This window comes from Anas platyrhynchos, chromosome 28, assembly GCF_047663525.1.
Source record: "Anas platyrhynchos isolate ZD024472 breed Pekin duck chromosome 28, IASCAAS_PekinDuck_T2T, whole genome shotgun sequence".
NCBI lineage: Eukaryota > Metazoa > Chordata > Aves > Anseriformes > Anatidae > Anas > Anas platyrhynchos.
The window spans coordinates 238,744-255,633 of NC_092614.1; the positions used below are offsets into that span (position 1 = coordinate 238,744).

The window sequence follows — 16,890 nt, forward strand, 5'->3', positions numbered from 1 at the left end:
TAAGGTAATTTAAGAACAAAAACAGTCCTGAATGAGGACCGGAGTTTGAAAGCTGTTCCAATGTCTGTGATTTCAGTGAGAGGATGAGGGTGGAGGGAAAACAGCAACTAAAAATCCTCCCTTCCTCTCTGTCCCTGTGATTTGAGGAGTAGGGCAGATGCTAATACTGAGCAATCATAGCTGGATACAGCCAGGAATCTCAGATCAGCCCAATGTTTGCAAACAAAATGGAGCAGAAAGTGTTATTTTCACATGTCACATGCAACACCTGAAATCTTTCTCTGTCATAAGAGATCCCCTAACTGGTGCCACACAAGACAGCAATTAAACAGCACTACTCCAGAGGGAAAGGGAAAACCTTACTCATCATATCCACTAGGAAAAGATAGGTGTAAATTGTGCTATTGAATATGAGCTTACAGCTAAACTCGGCAAGCAAATTATTGGGAAGTTCACAGTATTTCTGTTTCTGAAAACTTTTGGGAACAGATCAGACTCTCACCCATTCAGAATGGCTTAAACAGAGTTGACCCCATCTGGCAGCAGGGGAGTGAATGGATGACCTCTTAAGGTCACTTCAAGACCTATTTTCCATGATTATGGGGACATCTAATACTTGAAACACTTTGTAATCAAAGTTGCCCTTGAGATGTTCCATTGTCTCAAAGCAGAGCAGGGGTGTTTCAGGAGCACAGATGTGACCTTCCCAACACTCCCAAACTCCTGAAACAACTTTTCAAGCCAGGTCTGCCACAGACAAGAGAAGAACTCTGTCTAACAAAGTCACACTCACTAAGTGCTCTGCAGCAGAATATGGTGAAATGGGGCAGCAGCAGCTCTCTTGCTTAATGTGCAGGTAGACAACTGCCCCAGCTGGATGAAACCTAATCTGAAGTGCTCTTTGTTCCAAGCCAGGATCCAGCTGAAGCTCACGAAACCACTTGTTATTAGAGAATGTAGCAGATCACAGGTAATGCTATGGATAGCATTATCATCTCATATCATAGCTGTGATGGGCTAAGGCTAGAGAGGAGCAAGGTTTGCATCTTTAATTAGACCCTCTGTTACGTTAGGAAAAAAAGCAAATGTGGGCACATGGCCCTTTTCTATGCCTGCAATTCACTCCTTGCCCCTGCACTTTTCAGAGCTGAACTGGCAGGCAAAGGTTCATCCTTTTACACATTGATCAGTGGATATCACACTGATGGAATGAAATGCAGATAGTGCCTAGCTGTCTTTAGGAATCTGTATACCTGTTTTTTGTTTTGTTTTGTTTGTTTGTTTGATTGGGTTGGTTTTGATTTATTTATTGTCTGGAAGATTGTGAGAAACTTTAGAGTGATGCTGCTGTCCAAACTGGATCATGAGCAGATGCTCTGAAATAACCATAATTGTGAACAGTGGGTCAACATTTAATGTTGCTGGATATTTATTTCACTCTATTAACTTCACATCATACAGAGGCAGTAAATGAGAGGAAAACAAATAGGTTATACTTTGGAGACACAAGATACCCAAGTTGGCTAGGAGTGAAGTACCTAGAATACATATAATAAAGCTGCCAGGTTAAACTACTCCACTTTATTGATTAGCAACTGTGATAGGAGTGTGAATTGATTACTTGTAACTATTACAGTACATCATTTAGTACAGTAGGCATGACGTTTTTGCATGGATGAAAAGCTTTTGAACACACTGGCATGCTTGTGTACTAATAGAGGATTAAAGTAAATGTTAAGTAGTTCCTGTGAACGTAATAATTACTCCCTAATAGCACTGAAATCTCAATCTACCCTAAAAATATCCTTCTGATCCTTTATCTTAATGTAATAGAGACACAAGACTTTTTGCCCAGGAGGCTGGTTGTGCCAGGGAGCTGTGTAACTACAGAGTAGCAAGAGTTCTGCTCTGCCAAGGAGGGCTGCAGTAAGCTGGATGCATGCTCATTCTGCACTCTGTGCACTCCTGGTGTAGGAAGACAGGTGGTGGTTGAAGCAAACCTATGCCTGATAGTGTGTCACAGCAGCATTTCTCAACAAGATTTCTCAGTTTTTCCAAAGGGAAGCTGTCACAGCACCAAGCCTGACAGAATTCAAGAAGTGTTTGGACAATGCTCTCAGATACATAGTCTGATTTTTTTGGGTGGTCTTTTGAGGACCTAGGAACTGGACTCCATGATTCTCATGGACCCCTTCCAACTCAGGGTATTCTATGATTCTATTTGTTTTAAAAAGGGGCAGTGGGGGGGTAGGGGGCAGAAAAAGTATGTTTCAGGAAGGAATTTCAAAGTAGGAAGCTTTACACAGAGACACGTACCTCAATCATGCTGGATTTCTGCATTTGTTCAGGACAAGTTACGTCATGGACACTGTGCTAGCACAGTGAAACCCTCTCCCACACTGAAATCATTGATACACTTCAATTTTGCCATTATTACTGCATTTCCACTAAGGCCTGCTTCTTGCACAGCCCAACAAGGAAGTCTACTTATTTCATGCACAAATCCATGATGTAGCTAAGCCAGCCCAAGTCCAGGAGAATAGGCACACGTATCCCTCCTAAATCCAGGTGTGCAGGGTTACTGCTCCAAGCAGCTCAGCTGAACTCCATAAACAAGTGCTGGCAGACCTGAGGGGAAGGTTGTAACTTGGATAACCTCCTGTAAAAGTCCAGGCAGCTTAGGGAAACTAAGCCACAGACAGGACTATGTTTTACAAGTCAGCACAACCAGCCACAGGCACTGCTTCAGGAAAGATGCAAATAGAGCTTAGCTTGTGTGTTAAAATAGCACAAAAATAATCCTTCTCTGTTCCTTCAACAGATTAAACCTGGGTGCAACAAGGATCCTGGAGTAGCTGAGACACCCCTGGAGCAGCCCCCAACCAGAACTCACATACTAAAATGCAGTAGGCCCAGTTCTCCTCCCAGATAGGACTTGGGTTGGATAGGGCAGGTCAGACACCACAGAGAACATCTTACCAGGCATAGGATTGCAGCGGAACTGGTGGGAGTGGGGTTTAACCCCTTACACTTTAATGGTGTAATTAACATCTGGGGTACATCTGCTCTCCTAAATCCAGCTGTACAAGGGCAAGATGAAGCAGTTACCTTACTGACACATACCCCTAGCAGCTACAGAACCATAATAAAGCACTTCTTCAGGACAGGAGTCAAAATAGTTGCTGTGCTTCAGGTTAACTTTGCTGCCATCCTTGATCCCATATAGGCTGTTGCTGTGCCACCACCCTCCATCTCGTTAACCAATGCTGCCTCACTATTTCCTGATAGCTTCCTGCCTGCTGCTATCCATCCCAAATTTTGTCCTCTTAGATTACAGATTTTGGGGGGTAGATACTGCTTTCAGTATCTAGGTTTGCATGAGGCAATTGCAGACCACAGTCAGGTTGCCCAGACTCAATGCTGATGATGACAAAAATAACAATCGAAGCTCTTGGTTTTAGCACAGTTATTTGAACTTTAAGAGAGAGAAGAAGCAAACTGGATCTCTCTAAGATGATACTCGTGCTTCTCAAAAGAAGAGATGGATATTAATAAAACTTTTGCTGCGGAAGGAGGTGTTATGTGGAATTAAGGTTTAGATCAATACCATATGCATTATGTCCACAATACACATTCATTCATTCTTGATTTTGTGATATACTAATGTGTAATTGCCATTAATGTAAATATATTTTTAAAGGTTATTTTCCTGCTCTGCAGGTCAATGGACCTAATGAAGCAGATCTAAGTGGGCTTGAGCTACTTTGATTAGGTGCTTGATTTCCTGTTTTCCTCATGGAAGTGGGTTTGGTCCCACACTGCTAATGTTTATAAAGGCTCTGAAGGGTCTCCTCTAAGCACTAGAACTGGTTGAAATCTTCTGAGCAGCTTCAGTGGAGTAGAAAGGTAAGAAGCTCTATATCAGTCTTTTTTCTTTTTCTTTAATTCTTTTTCCTAAGATGAGAGTGAGCAGTGCTTGACAGTGTCAGACAGTATCTATAGCAGAGTAGGAACAAGCTGTACCTTTGGCTGAGTTTTTCCTAAAGTGGTGTACGACTAGCAATTTCCTTGATAGGTTTGGTGGAAAAGAACTACAGCAGTACACATCATGTTGTAAAGGGAAAGACCGTTATTTCAGAGGAGGATTCAGTACATGGCAAGCCTCAGGCTGGGATCTGCCCCTTTAAACATATCCTACACAGGGAAATGATGAGAAATTGGTTGTTAGCTGCTTTTTGTATCCTTTCAGCTATGAATAAAACAGGGATAACTCTTCTTTCAAAGCAGATAGTATTGCACACGGGATTTGAAGACCTTCCCCTAGTAAAGATCCCACAGGTAGATATTACTCTTCCTTTTGTGAAGGAGTCAAATTGTAAAATCAAAACAGTGTAACGACAGCTACAGTTAGCAGTAATGACACACCAGGTGGGACTAACTAAGCTTGATTTGAGTATCATACAGGCAAAGGGGTCTTGTATTAATTCAGGAATGGTTTCTCTACAATCTCCAGAAATGCAGACTGTTTTTCCTTGCTGCTTAGATAAATTCTGCAGAGAATAAGTGCTACCCTTTCTTAAAATTAAGGCTACAGTATATGTCCTCTCCTATTTTCATAAATAATTATCTTAAGCAGAACAATATTCTTGAATGACTTAGCTATTTTCAGATTCACCATCATAACTATAGTAATATATGTAATGAATAGCAAATAAGAGGGAAAACTTCTTATTTAATCATGACACTTTTCTCAACTTTAATTTAAAATACTCCTTGGCTTTTTGTATAATGAAACCTACTTTTCCTATTAATACACTCTATAACTATTTGCCTCTTACTGCTTTAGCTGTAAATATTTCATGGGTTTTGCCATTGTTCAATATATAACACCTTTGATTTTAAAAGTATTTCTCTCGATTTGATATCTCTGAGATAATGTAACACATTTAGTATTTAGCCTATATCAGGCCAAAACATTTGTAAAAAAAAAAAAGTCAGTCTTCCCAGAAACAAACAAACAGAAAAGTCTCAGTTACGAACAACATCCAAACTTACAAATTCTTTTCTCCAGAATAATAATTGGGCAGTTGTAAGAATGCAAATTGCTACTTATGAGTAAAGTTTCACTAATGTATGAATGAATTTTTGAAGGATATCTAAGTCCTGATCTAGACTTCTTTACTATATTACGCCTGTTAACAGTAGTTCTCCAGTGCAATGCACATTCCCTAAATATTAATAACAAAGAGTGAGGTGAGAGCCTTGATCAAAACCATTTTTGTACAGAATTTGCAGAGCTGGAATAGTTATTTGTCCAATTTGTCCTCAAATGTCCAAGGTCTACCGAGCTGAACTGTGGACATGAGGACTAGGAACAGCTTGAAACTAATAAATCTTGGAATTTGATCTCGTCACTATCCTGAGATATTTTTTCATAACAGATATTCACTGACTCTGGCATCAGTCCTGACATAAGGCATTATCCATCCCTACAGAAAGTTTCCCAGGAATTAGATCAGGCTGCTAAATCCTGCAGAACTGCAGTATGGGATAAGCAGGATGCGATGTAACTCCTGTTTGCTCTTGAATTGCCTGATCCAATGCGTGTTCTTGTTCGCATACTTAAGACTGAATTGACCCTTAAAGCACAATGAGGTACCCACAGGGTCAGCTTGTAAATGTGGAACAATACAATGTCCTTGCCTCCACGAGTGTGCAAATCACAGACGTTAAAAAACACCACTGTGGTGAAAGAGCATTGTTATTGAAAAAGTAACTTAACTGTGAATAGCAAAGGAGAGCTTTGTAGGTTGGAGAAGGCTGTTCTGAGCACAAGGACAAGGAAAGAAACATGTTTACAAGCACAGGCACATGCCTAACCATTGCCCAGCTCTCTGGGTTCACTGTCATTCACTTATGTATCCCAGGGGCCAGGCATCTGGATTGCCCTCTGCTTCTGAACAGAGAAATCAGCCAAGAAAATGATGTCTTTGAAAGTTCTTTCTCTGCTTTTTGCTTCTTTGAGCTTTGTTTTGATGGAAGAGAACGTCTCAGGGTAAGTGTTTTGGAAAGCCCACAATGTATTTTGAGCCTTTTCCAGCTTCCTACTGGAGGCAAGTAGACTATTTCCCTTGGCATCTTGGTAAATAGATGAGAACATAAGTCCTGAGGTAGCTCTTGGATAATAGAAAGACAGCAAAGCATACAGAGATGAGCAAATGATAAGAGAGGTCTCAAATTAAAGCCTGTGAGCCAGAGCCAAGAACTCCCAAGTTTTCCCTAAAAACTACATTGCTCCAGGTTGGGAGTAACAAGCTGGAAGTCAACCAGGAAGTGAAGGTTGGCTGGGAAATAGAAACAAAATGTAATTGTCTCCCATGAATAAGGCTAGGGGGCATCTGATATTTCAAAGCTTCTGAAAATGTGGCCAGTTACGTGAAGCAGGTACATAAAGACTTTCCATCTCTTTCTCTGATTCTTCCAACTACCACATGAGAAGATCTAAAAGAAACCCTATTAGAGCAGCAAGAGTTGCTGCAATTCCAGATAATAACACTAAAAAAAAGGTCAGTCTTGATATCTTTTGCTAACTTAGCTAGCCACCAAGTACGTCTACACTGTCAGACCAGCACTGGCTTCAAGTTCTGGACCTTGTCTCCTGCTGTCCACCCCTCAGGCTCTTGAGGACACAGGAAGATTCCCTCGGCCCTGTGTGTGCAGCTCACTAGAGAAGGGAATCTGAGTATACTCAGTGTCTTCTCACTTAGTCAAAGTCTATATCCATCAGGCTATGGCAGAAAAGCTACTCTGACTCCAGACATCAGCAAATATCCCAAGTTCATCTCCTCCTGAGATGTCAAATGTGAGCAGCAAATGTGTTAGCAGCCAGATAAATGGATGAGATCACTAGCTGCTTCTCAGTTAACTCTTCACTTCACAGTGCAGGAACAATCACCTGTACCAAAAAAGAATTAGAAGTGATCACAAAACTTTGCTGACCTTAGGGGACGCATGGGCAATCCCATGCAACCCAAGCAAAACTGCATAGTGCTTGCTCTTTGTCTGAGCAGGACTCACTCTATCTGTACTCTTACTGTAGCATAAGTATAAGGACTCCCAGTGCCAGACCTGTGCAAAAACGCTACTCTGAGGCCACCCTGGCAAGTGATTACAGCCGCACAATGGATAACATGCTGAAGAAGAACTTTGTGGAATGGTTGCTAGCCAGGCGAGAGAAGAAAAGCGAGTAAGTACACAGACTTTCAACGCTCCCATGATTTGAACTGGCAGCTGTTGTCAGGCAACTGATGGCTACAAAATAACGTAGAGCTGAGGATATTTTCCTTGGACTGCAGCAGTGATTCTCTGGGGACTTTTTTCTTTTTTTCTTAACTCCTTGAAGCGTTTCTTGTCTGTCGGCACACAGAACAACTATCCTTCTCTCTATCCAACATTGCCTTCTTCTCTGCTTGGTAGATGGAGTGGGAAGGAGTTGGGTTTTGTGGAAAAGCAGCATTTCAGCACCCTCTTGTGGCATCTCAGGCTGATGTCTTTCTTCCCATTTTTGCCTTTTCAGCAACGTCATTGAGACATACAAGAGAGAAGCTGAGCCACAAGTATCAGCTGTGAATGGCCAAAGCTTGGACCTGCACAACCATGAAGCCAAAGACTTCTTTGCTTGGCTTCTAAAAAACAAGAAAAATCAGAGGTGAGATTGGCAGAATAGGAAATAAATACAAAGTCTGATCCCCGAGGGAGGGATGAGGTCCCAAATGTTCAATTTTTGAAGGGATGTTTTAGGGCAGGAATTGGTGATAACACTGTCAGCATAGGAAAACAAAAAGACTTTTGTTTCAAAAGGGAATTCCATATTTTGCCATTGTCTCATGAGTGACAAAAATAACCAAGACAAAAAAGCTTCTAAAACTTTACAATTTCTCACAAAACACACCCTTCAAAAATATAAAGTGCTTTTTTTTTGTTTTGTTTTGTTTTGTTTTTTTCCCCTTTGGAAGTATGAGAACAGCCTCATCAAAACCCAGCACTTTAAAAAAGTCAGTGCTGTCTTTTGACAGGGCTGAAGCACATCCATTCCTGCAACATACTAACACTACAGTAATGGAGAAGTTAAATTGAAGTGCTTTGACCTAATAAAACCATTCCATTCTATTCTACTCAAAACCCTATCAAAAGAAAACTTTCCAGTGAAAACTGGGATGAAACTGATACATTCCTGCAAAACATTTTTGATCAAATCGTCCCACAAGGCAAAAATAAACAAAAGAGTTCTGCCATTGTATCACTGCTACACACTCTTACTATGAAAAGCATGAGATCTAAATGTGAAATTATGCAGTAGAGATACCCGAGTGACTCAAGGAATTCCCCAGTTTGTTTTCGATCTATGTCACTGGAGACAATTGCAGTTTTATTTGGATGTATCTACACTGGTTACAGGAATGATGGAGATGCAATCTAATTCTTAAAAGGTACCTCTCAGGAAGGTAACTTAGTCCATATGGTGCTCTCTCTTGTTCCAGCTAGTGTCTTCATTTCCCAAGCCATCTGGCTGAGAGTGCCTTCTCTGTGCTGCACAGCTTTGTGCTGTGTCAGCATATCCACAGCCTGTCAATAGCGTGTTTCACTGCCCCCCAATCTTACCTCATGTTGCAAATGTTCAAAAAGATTAGACAATTGAGTTCAAACAAAAATCTGTTCTCAAGCAATTTCTATTTTTATTTATTTTTTTTTTTTAAAGCCAACAAATGATGGAAACATTTCCTTTCTTTAACATGAAGGGGATTTTACAAAGCCTAACAGGTTGCTGCTGCTTAGTACCAAAACTGTGTCAGGAAGGAAAACAGGCACTTACTGCACATAGCTCACATCCTTCAGGCACAATTCTAGCGTCTTTTGATAAAAGAATGAAACCTCTAACTTACAGGGAGTCATGGGACAGTCACTCAGAACAAGAATCTCAGGGCATTTGTTGTCTTTTACAGCCTTTGAATGAAAACTGCTTTAGAAACAAGGGTGCGGGGGATGACCCAGGCTTGGGGGAAACGAGCACTGTTATGCTTCACAGAGGTGTTAAGGCCAAGCACCCAGAAAATCAGACATTGAGAATTGCTAGTCATAGTGAAAATGCAGAACCAAAGAAACAAGGGCTTTGTTGGATCTCGAAAGGTCATTTAGTCTGACCTCTCCTAGAAGACAGGATCAGCTTGCTCTAAACTACTCCTGACAGATATTTTTCTAACCTGTTCTCACATAGGAGTGGAGGGGAGGGAAAGGGAGGGGGAATGACACACACTTTTGGTGCTAAAGATTAATCTGCTTGATTAGCGTCATTTAATAATAATATTAAAAAAAAATGCAGTGTTTCCCCTAATCTCCTTAATTGCAAATAAAAAAAAAAACAAAAAAAAAAAACAACACAATATGTGGGGTGAAAAAGTCCTTCTCAGAAACAAAGGCTTCCCTTTGTGAGCTTGGGGCATAGATGCTGTTTCATTCTGCCTTTGGTTTGATGCCTGCTGGGTTTAAGAGAGGATGGGGGGGGGGAGGGCAGAGGGTGTTACAGGACTGTTCCTTCTCTTCTCCTAAGCCTGACAGACATATTCAGTGCTAGATATCCCAGACTGACCAAGATCAAAGCAGTGTTCTGTAGCAGGATCTCATCATGTCAAAAATAGGTTCTGTTGTTTTTTGCTGTTGTGTTGTTGTTTTGCTACACTTAGGGGAACACCTCCAGCCACGAAGATTGTACCTTTATTCACTCTTCTTCACTGGCACTTCTATTTTACAGAACAGAAAAACAGTTACTGAGAGCATAGTGTCCTTTCCTTCAAACTGTCTCTCCTAGTCCATGGCTCTACTGCACTGCCCAGGAGGCAGCAGAGGGACTTCTCTTAAGAAGCAAATGACTAGCCTTGTCAAAAATCTAACTGGTGCCTGGAGGAAAAGATGATGAAGAAAATGTCATATGGATTCAGATCTTTTTAGTTAACTAATCCTTGATCTAGGCAGAGATTTGTATGTGGCTGTTTCAGCTTATAGAGGGAGGAAAGGCTCCCTTTTAAGATTTTAAAAGTTTTTTATATATACAAATAAATTTAGTTAAGAATTGCACAGTACTGAAAAATAAGAAGAAAATGCATCCTCTTGGCTGTGGAGATAGGAAGTGGTGAACAAAGAAGAAAGATGAACTGAGACAAGAGCTTGAGGTTTGAATCATGCTCAACCCAGGAAGAGAAAGAAATCCTCCTGGCTTTCTTTCTTTGAGTCAGCTCATCCCCCAGTTCCTCCCCACTGACACTGCTAATGGTACAGAACAGTCTCATTTCCCAAGAGCAGGGAAAGAAAAACGGAAACGTTGGTAGGATTGACAAGGTGGCAAGCAATGCACTAAGTCAAAGGTATTAGAAGACCAGGAAAATAAAATATACCTGTGAACTTGATGCAATGGAGATAAGATTGTTATATACACATTTGGATGGTTTCCTTTCCTCTGTCTTTATGGCATGGCACATTTCTTGCAGTTTTACTTCTCTGGAAGGTTCAGAAGATTTGAAGGATGTTTTGAACCAGGAGTTTCTGACATGGCTAATGTCGATTGACCTCTGCAGACCAACGTGAGTGGTTGTTCTACCTGTTCCTGTTGTTAAAAACATCCCTTCAGATCCCATTCCAGCATTGTACAAAGGTTTTGCCCCAAAGGTCCTTGATGCAGTGCTCATTTTTTCATAGCTGTTGAGTGCTCACATGGTGTAGCTCAGATGAATTTCATTGGAGAGTTAAGAGCTTTGGCCAGAGTTTGGCTCTGCAAGAGGATCTTCAAATCATTGATATGATAAACTGGGGGATGGACAAATTTCAAGTTATGACTGTCTAGAGAAGGCAGGTTAGTAAATTCTTTTCCCTATTTTTATGAGAAAATTAGATGTTCATCTAACCACTTACAGAAAATAGTTTTATTTTTCTACTCAACATACCTAAGTATGAAAGACATTCAGAAAGAAATACAACAAGAAATTGGGATGCAAAATGTCCAGGGGAAGGTCCTGAGAAGGCTCAAGGAAATGGAGAGCCCATCTTAGGGGCTCTAGTAAAATGAAGACTGAGAGAAACAAAGTCACCATCTATTAAAACAAACAAACAGAGAGAACAGCTATTTATGCTAATGGCAAAAGTTAGACAAGAATGAAAAAGGGTGAACTGGCCACAGATAGGCTGGAAATAAAAGGCAGCTCTGTGCTACAGCCAGTTCCATGCCCCTTGGTCAGACAATGTGTACTAAGTGGCCAGCAAGCAAGCAAGCCAGAGAAAACAATTAACTCTTGAGCTCATCCTGCAGCCTTTCCCGCAGAGGAGGGGGAAAATAAAAAAAAAAAAAAATGCATTTCTCTCCTCTAACCAGTTGCTGATTTCTCTCAAAAGCTGTAGATACTTGCTGTTAGATACTTACTAACTTTGAGACGTCTGTCCTGCTATCAAAACGGATTTCCAAGGTATCAGAGCGGGCTGGTGGGTAAAGAAGCCAGTAACTTATGCTTTGTTTCCTGTAGAAACCAAAATAAAATGGATTAAGTGTGGCCCCACAGGGATTTATGCTTTTCTCTCCCGCTTCTGCTTCGTTAGGACCGTGTAACTCCAGGACCCTCACGGAGCTCTCCCTTCACTCTGTCGATGGACTCCCCCCGGAGGAAGCCCCCCGGCGTTCATTCTGCTCTGTGCATATTGTCCGCTTTGCCAATGTGAGAAATAAAGACGTTATCCTGAAGCTGCAATGAGATTTAGTTCAGGCTTCATTTGGGGACGGGCTAGAACACGTTACCAAAGTACTTTTTTTACAAAAGGCGTCGTTCCGAACAAGGCTCCTCAGGGTCGCCCCGCGTTCTGGGGGTCGCTGAGCTCGGCCCGAGGCTGCCGGAGCCCCGCGCGGGGCGGGCACCCCCCTCACAGGGGCTCCGCCGGGGGCCCGACCCCGACCACCCCCAGGCTCCTCCCGCAGCGCAGCCCCGGCCCCAGGCGCAGAGGCTCTGCCCCCGCAGCCCCCCCCCCCGGCCCGGCCCGGCCCGGCCCCTCCGCGAGGCGGGGCCGCGCAGGTCCCGCCCCGCGCCGGCGCCGCGCGTCGCGAGGCGATGACGTCGGCAGGCGCGCGGCTGGCGGAGGGGCCGGGATGCACCGGCGGGGCGTGGGCGCGGGCGCCGTCGCCAAGAAGAAGCTGGCGGAGGTGAGGGGGCGGCGGGGCCTGCGGCCGGGCCGGGCCGCGCAGGGAGCCCCCCGGTGGCTTCCTCGCTCGCCTGGGGCCGCGGGTCCGTGAGGAGCGGCACCTCCTCCGCTGCGGGGTTTGCCCGCCCGGCGCCCTCCCCAGCGGCCTCCTCTCTTCCCGCAGGCCAAGTACAAGGAGCGAGGGACGGTCCTGGCCGAAGACCAGCTGGCCCAGGTGGGAGGGCCCCGCCGCGCCGTGCCCCGTGGCGGTGGGCCCGGCCGCCGCCCTCGGCTTCGTTTCGCGTCCCGCTTCGGGTCCCGCCTCCCGGCCGGGCAGCTCCGCGGCCTCCCCGGCCTGCGGGGCGCAGAGAGCCCGGTGCCGTCCTGAGCCCAGCCGCGGGTTCGCAATAGCCTTGTCTTCGCCCTTGTTCGGTATTGGTTTATGTTCGGCGTTAAAGCACGTGTGTGTGAATTGTTATCGAGCGCTTCTTTCTTGCTTCCTGCTTTTTGAGCCCACCGGTGCCATTTGTACAGGGTGAATCTTGACTGCTGCTTTAGGACGGTGTCCACTTAGCGCGTTATGGGGGCTGTGATCACCAAAAATGTGTTAAAAAAGCGTTAAGACAGAAATAGTTTTCTGTAATTCTCTTCCAGATGTCTAAGCAGCTGGACATGTTTAAAACCAACTTGGAGGAGTTTGCCAGCAAACACAAGCAAGAGATCCGTAAAAGCCCAGCATTCCGGGTCCAGTTCCAGGATATGTGCGCAACAATTGGAGTGGATCCTCTGGCATGTGAGGAGCAGGCACCAGGGGTCAACGACTAAAGATTTGCTTTACTGTCCTGTTGTAAACAGTTTTTAGTGGAGCTGGTGGAAGTTGTCCTTGAGGAAAGCTAATGGCATTTTGATTCTTGGGGTTTGTGAATTGGTATAATATGCCTGTAGGCCCTATTTACTTAAACGGGTAGCAAAAGAGGTGGAGATGACCAAATTGGAGACTCTTCACTGAGGCATCTGAGTCCTCACAGTGAGGTTTGTGAGCAGGCTGCTTGGTACCCGTAACTGTCAAGGAAGATGTTTTTGGCAGTGGTCCAATCGCTTTCCCCTTTCTCGCTTCACAGCTGGTAAAGGATTCTGGTCAGAAATGCTGGGAGTTGGAGACTTTTACTATGAATTGGGCGTGCAGATTATTGAAGTTTGCCTGGCTCTGAAACACAGGAATGGAGGTGAGAATAGCTCTGTGTCTGTTTTCTAGGAGAATGGGAGTATACCTTGTCCATGTAAAAATGAGTCTCATCGCTCAGCATAGCATTCTTTACTAGATTTCCCAGAATGTGGAGCTGACAGTTCTGTCTCCATTGCACCCCCCAAAACGCTTGTTTTGTTTCTACAACATTTTATCACTGTACCACTGGTAATCACCTAGCTTCACTGATTTTTACAGAAATCAACCAACTCTGCCCTTCCTAGATAACAAAACTGTAACTCCTGGTACAGTGGGAAGGGAAACAGTGATAAATGACAGTCTGGAAGGAGTACAAAACCATTAAGTTATTGCTTTGAGACTGGCAGTAAGATTGTCTCTAAAGGATTGCAGCAATAACTAGAAGAGTTAGTGTCGATCTGTGGGAGGGTAGGGAGGCCCTGCAGAGGAACGTGGACAGGATGGGATGAGTTGTAACATGGCTTAGTGCTGGGTCCTGCACTTTGGCCCCAACAACCCCATGCAGCGCTACAGGCCTGGGGCAGAGTGACTTGAAAGCTGTGCAGAGAAAAAGGACCTGGGGGTGCTGGTTGATGCTTGCCTGAACATGAGCCAGCAGTGTGCCCAGGTGGCCAAGCAGGTCAACGGCATCCTGGCTTCTATCAGGAGTAGTGTAGCCATCAGGACCAGGGAGGTGATTGGCCCCCTGTACTTGATTCTGATGAGGCTGCACCTGAGTACTGTGTTCAACTTTGGGCCCCTCACTACCAGAAGGACATCGAGGCCCTGGAGCATGTCCAGAGAAGCGCTACAAAGCTGGTGAAGGGCCTGGATACAAGTCTTATGAGGAGTGGCTGAGGGAACTGGGATTGCTTAGCCTGCAGAAGAGGAGGCTCAGGGAGACCTCATTGCTCGCTGCAACTGCCTGAAAGGACGGTGTGGGGAGCTGGAGGTCAGCCTCTTCTCACAGATAACCAGTGATAGGACTAGAGGGAATGGCCTCAAGTTACATCAGGGGAGGTTGAGGTTGGAAACTCAGGGACATTTCTTCTCTGAAAGAGTGGTCAGGCAGTGGGATGGGTTTTCCAGGGTGGTAGTGGAGTAAGCATCCCTGGGGGTGTTCAAGGAAAGGTTGGACGTGACACTTAGGGACATGGTTTAGTGGGTGACATTGGTGGTAGGGGACCAGGTGATCTTGGAGGTCTTTTCCAACCTTAATGATTCATTGATTACTAGTGGTAAGTGCCTAATGAAAATGTACTAGGTGTTCACTCCAAAAGGGCAATCGGAGACCAAGAGTGGGCTACAGCAAAGTCCAGTTGAAACTCTGACAAGTTTGTGGAAGAAGGCAGCACCTGGGTGCTGCATGTTAATTGTAGGAACAGAAGTGACTAAATGCTTATCTCATCCAAGGCTTGAAATGGGGAACAATGAAGAACCCACTTGTATAATGTAAGGCAGGGGTGATTCAGTGGTAAACACAAAAAGGAGCCTTTACTACTTGTGCTGGAGTAGTTCTCTTTCTGTGCAGTAAGGTTTTCCTGTCCCCTTTTGTTGACTTCTAGGTCTGATAACACTAGAAGAACTTCATCAACAAGTGCTGAAGGGAAGAGGGAAGTTTGCTCAGGAAGTAAGCCAGTGAGTGCCTGGATATTACAAGAGGGTGGAATCGAGTAGAATTTGTGGAAGAAGAGGGTGACTGATCTCAACTAGGCTTGAAGTTGCTGCTGTTAATTTGACTCCAAATTCTAGCAATTGAGCCACTTACACATGCTTTGTAGTTAATGACTTAAATATTTCAAAAAGCAGGAGTGAGCACTAAAGCATGAAGAACTGTCCTCTTGAGCTGGAGAGGATGAATTCCTTGCAAATCCAGCTCTCTTACTGTGACAGTCTGCTGAAGCTGTTGTGGTCTGAGCTGTAAGGAAGGGACCAATACATGCCCTTACAGAAATCAATGTTAGGACCCAACTCACCATAATTAGTAAGTTGGGCTGAATCTTAGATTTAGCACTTGCAGCTTAGATGCTACAAATGTCTTTAATGAAACTCTGCACTTCTGTAGAGGGGCAAAGATATAAACACTAAAAGAAATTTTTGGCTGTTGATTACCTGAAATTGCAGCAAGTAGCCACTTGCTATAGCTTATAGCTTCTTCTCAGCTGCAGAATTAAAGAAGCAGTTTGAGAGAGGCTCTCTTGGTTTAAAGCCTTGCATTAACCCTTGCTTTTCAGGGATGATCTCCTTCGTGCAATCAAGAAACTGAAGGTCTTGGGAAATGGCTTTGGGATTATCCCTGTTGGTGGAACATATCTGGTCCAGTCTGTACCAGCTGAACTGAACATGGATCACACAGTCGTCTTGCAGCTGGCAGAGGTACTGATCCAAGCTATTTTAAAGTACGACCACTCTGAAGGAATCTTATTACTTCCATGACAGGGAAAGCATGGTGTAGAAAGCGCAAATTCCAGCACAGATACGAATCTAGAACTTGTGCTATGATTAGATCAGACCTGTGGGCAAAATTGTCCATGTGCAGCTATGGACTTGATTATAAGCACACAGTATTTTTCTCTCTCATTTCAGAAAAAGGGCTATGTAACAGTCAGTGAGATCAGGTCCAGTCTGAAATGGGAGATGGAACGTGCAAAGCAAATACTGGTACGTATGAAGGTCTCTTGTGCACAGTGGAGTTCAGTGATGGGGGTAGAGTGGCTGTTCCTGCAGCACAGCTGCATACACTACGGTGAGGTTGTGTTACCATAGCATGCACAGGTGATAGACCTGCAGGGTACATACTACTTAAACATAGGTTAAAGACAGTAGAGTCTCAGGAGTTGTAGATATTCCTGTGGCTTCACTAGTCTTGGTTAAAACTTGAATTTTGTTAGCTCAGGTCCTGCATAAACAGCAGGGTAGATTTAATTGGATATCCAAACTGTATCTTTCCCTGCTCAAGATAAGTAAAAATACTGAGTTCTACACACTCCGTTACCCTACGATAAAAGTGGGATGAGGCCTGTTGATGGCTTCTCAGCCATTTAGTTCAGTTTTACTCAGTTTCTGCTCCGTTTCAACAGGAACACTTGCTGAAGGAAGGAATGGCCTGGCTGGATACGCAGGCAGCTGGAGAACCTCAGTACTGGCTGCCTGCACTCTTTACAGAACTGTACTCTCAGGAGATCACTCCAGAGGAAGCTAAGGAGGCAATACCTTGACTTTTAAGTGTTCCATGCATGTATATAATTCTTCTTGTGAGGTTACTTGCATATCACCTAAAACACGGGTACAATGGACTTGAAATAAATTTTTTTTTTAAAAGTCTAGATTGAGAAGTTTAATAGGACTAATTCATACTTGCTTACCTTCAGATTTTCTCTTCTGTTGTGAATTGAAATACCACTTACTGTTACAAACACTAATTACCTTGTCACAGCAAGAGAAAAAATATATAAGCTGATACTGCAACTGAA

At 43.9% G+C, this 16,890-nt stretch overlaps 2 protein-coding genes and 1 long non-coding RNA gene across 5 annotated transcripts; 2 read left to right on the top strand and 1 right to left on the bottom strand.

Moving 5' to 3' along the window:
* Positions 1-1,405: 1,405 nt before the first annotated feature.
* On the bottom strand, positions 1,406-11,603 carry LOC110353903 (uncharacterized). Its single transcript, XR_003492692.3, has 3 exons — positions 11,468-11,603; positions 10,449-10,857; positions 1,406-7,685 (listed from the first exon to the last, which is right to left on the bottom strand). It is a non-coding gene; the product is annotated as an uncharacterized lncRNA (long non-coding RNA).
* Positions 5,925-11,789, top strand: GIP (gastric inhibitory polypeptide). 2 transcript variants are annotated; one of them, XM_072028659.1, is made up of 5 exons: positions 5,925-6,055; positions 7,100-7,246; positions 7,577-7,708; positions 10,542-10,634; positions 11,440-11,789. In XM_072028659.1, the coding sequence occupies exons 1-5, from the start codon at positions 5,982-5,984 to the stop codon at positions 11,468-11,470; spliced, it is 477 nt and encodes a 158-aa protein (XP_071884760.1). In that variant the 5' UTR covers positions 5,925-5,981; the 3' UTR covers positions 11,471-11,789. The 2 variants fall into 2 exon arrangements, with proteins under 2 accessions (XP_071884760.1, XP_005026203.2); XM_005026146.6 differs by having other exon boundaries at positions 11,641-11,789.
* A 301-nt stretch (positions 11,790-12,090) lies between these two features.
* On the top strand, positions 12,091-16,743 carry SNF8 (SNF8 subunit of ESCRT-II). 2 transcript variants are annotated; one of them, XM_027445592.3, is made up of 8 exons: positions 12,091-12,235; positions 12,398-12,448; positions 12,868-13,006; positions 13,335-13,439; positions 14,983-15,055; positions 15,652-15,793; positions 16,004-16,078; positions 16,498-16,743. In XM_027445592.3, exons 1-8 carry the CDS (start codon positions 12,182-12,184, stop codon positions 16,633-16,635), a joined length of 777 nt encoding a protein of 258 aa, XP_027301393.1. In that variant the 5' UTR covers positions 12,091-12,181; the 3' UTR covers positions 16,636-16,743. The 2 variants fall into 2 exon arrangements, with proteins under 2 accessions (XP_027301393.1, XP_027301394.1); XM_027445593.3 differs by lacking the exons at positions 12,091-12,235; positions 12,398-12,448 and adding an exon at positions 12,466-12,645.
* Positions 16,744-16,890: the final 147 nt, after the last annotated feature.

What these genes read in the sequence shown, in the direction of transcription:
- SNF8 (XM_027445592.3), top strand. Translation starts at nt 12,182, where the DNA reads ATGCACCGGCGGGGCGTGGGCGCGGGCGCCGTCGCCAAGAAGAAGCTG. An exon ending in CCGAAGACCAGCTGGCCCAG is followed by an intron (nt 12,449 to 12,867) that starts GTGGGAGGGCCC and finishes ATTCTCTTCCAG; the next exon opens with ATGTCTAAGCAGCTGGACAT. An exon ending in TCTGAAACACAGGAATGGAG is followed by an intron (nt 13,440 to 14,982) that starts GTGAGAATAGCT and finishes GTTGACTTCTAG; the next exon opens with GTCTGATAACACTAGAAGAA.
- GIP (XM_072028659.1), top strand. Translation starts at nt 5,982, where the DNA reads ATGATGTCTTTGAAAGTTCTTTCTCTGCTTTTTGCTTCTTTGAGCTTT. An exon ending in ATGGAAGAGAACGTCTCAGG is followed by an intron (nt 6,056 to 7,099) that starts GTAAGTGTTTTG and finishes CTCTTACTGTAG; the next exon opens with CATAAGTATAAGGACTCCCA. An exon ending in AAAAACAAGAAAAATCAGAG is followed by an intron (nt 7,709 to 10,541) that starts GTGAGATTGGCA and finishes CATTTCTTGCAG; the next exon opens with TTTTACTTCTCTGGAAGGTT.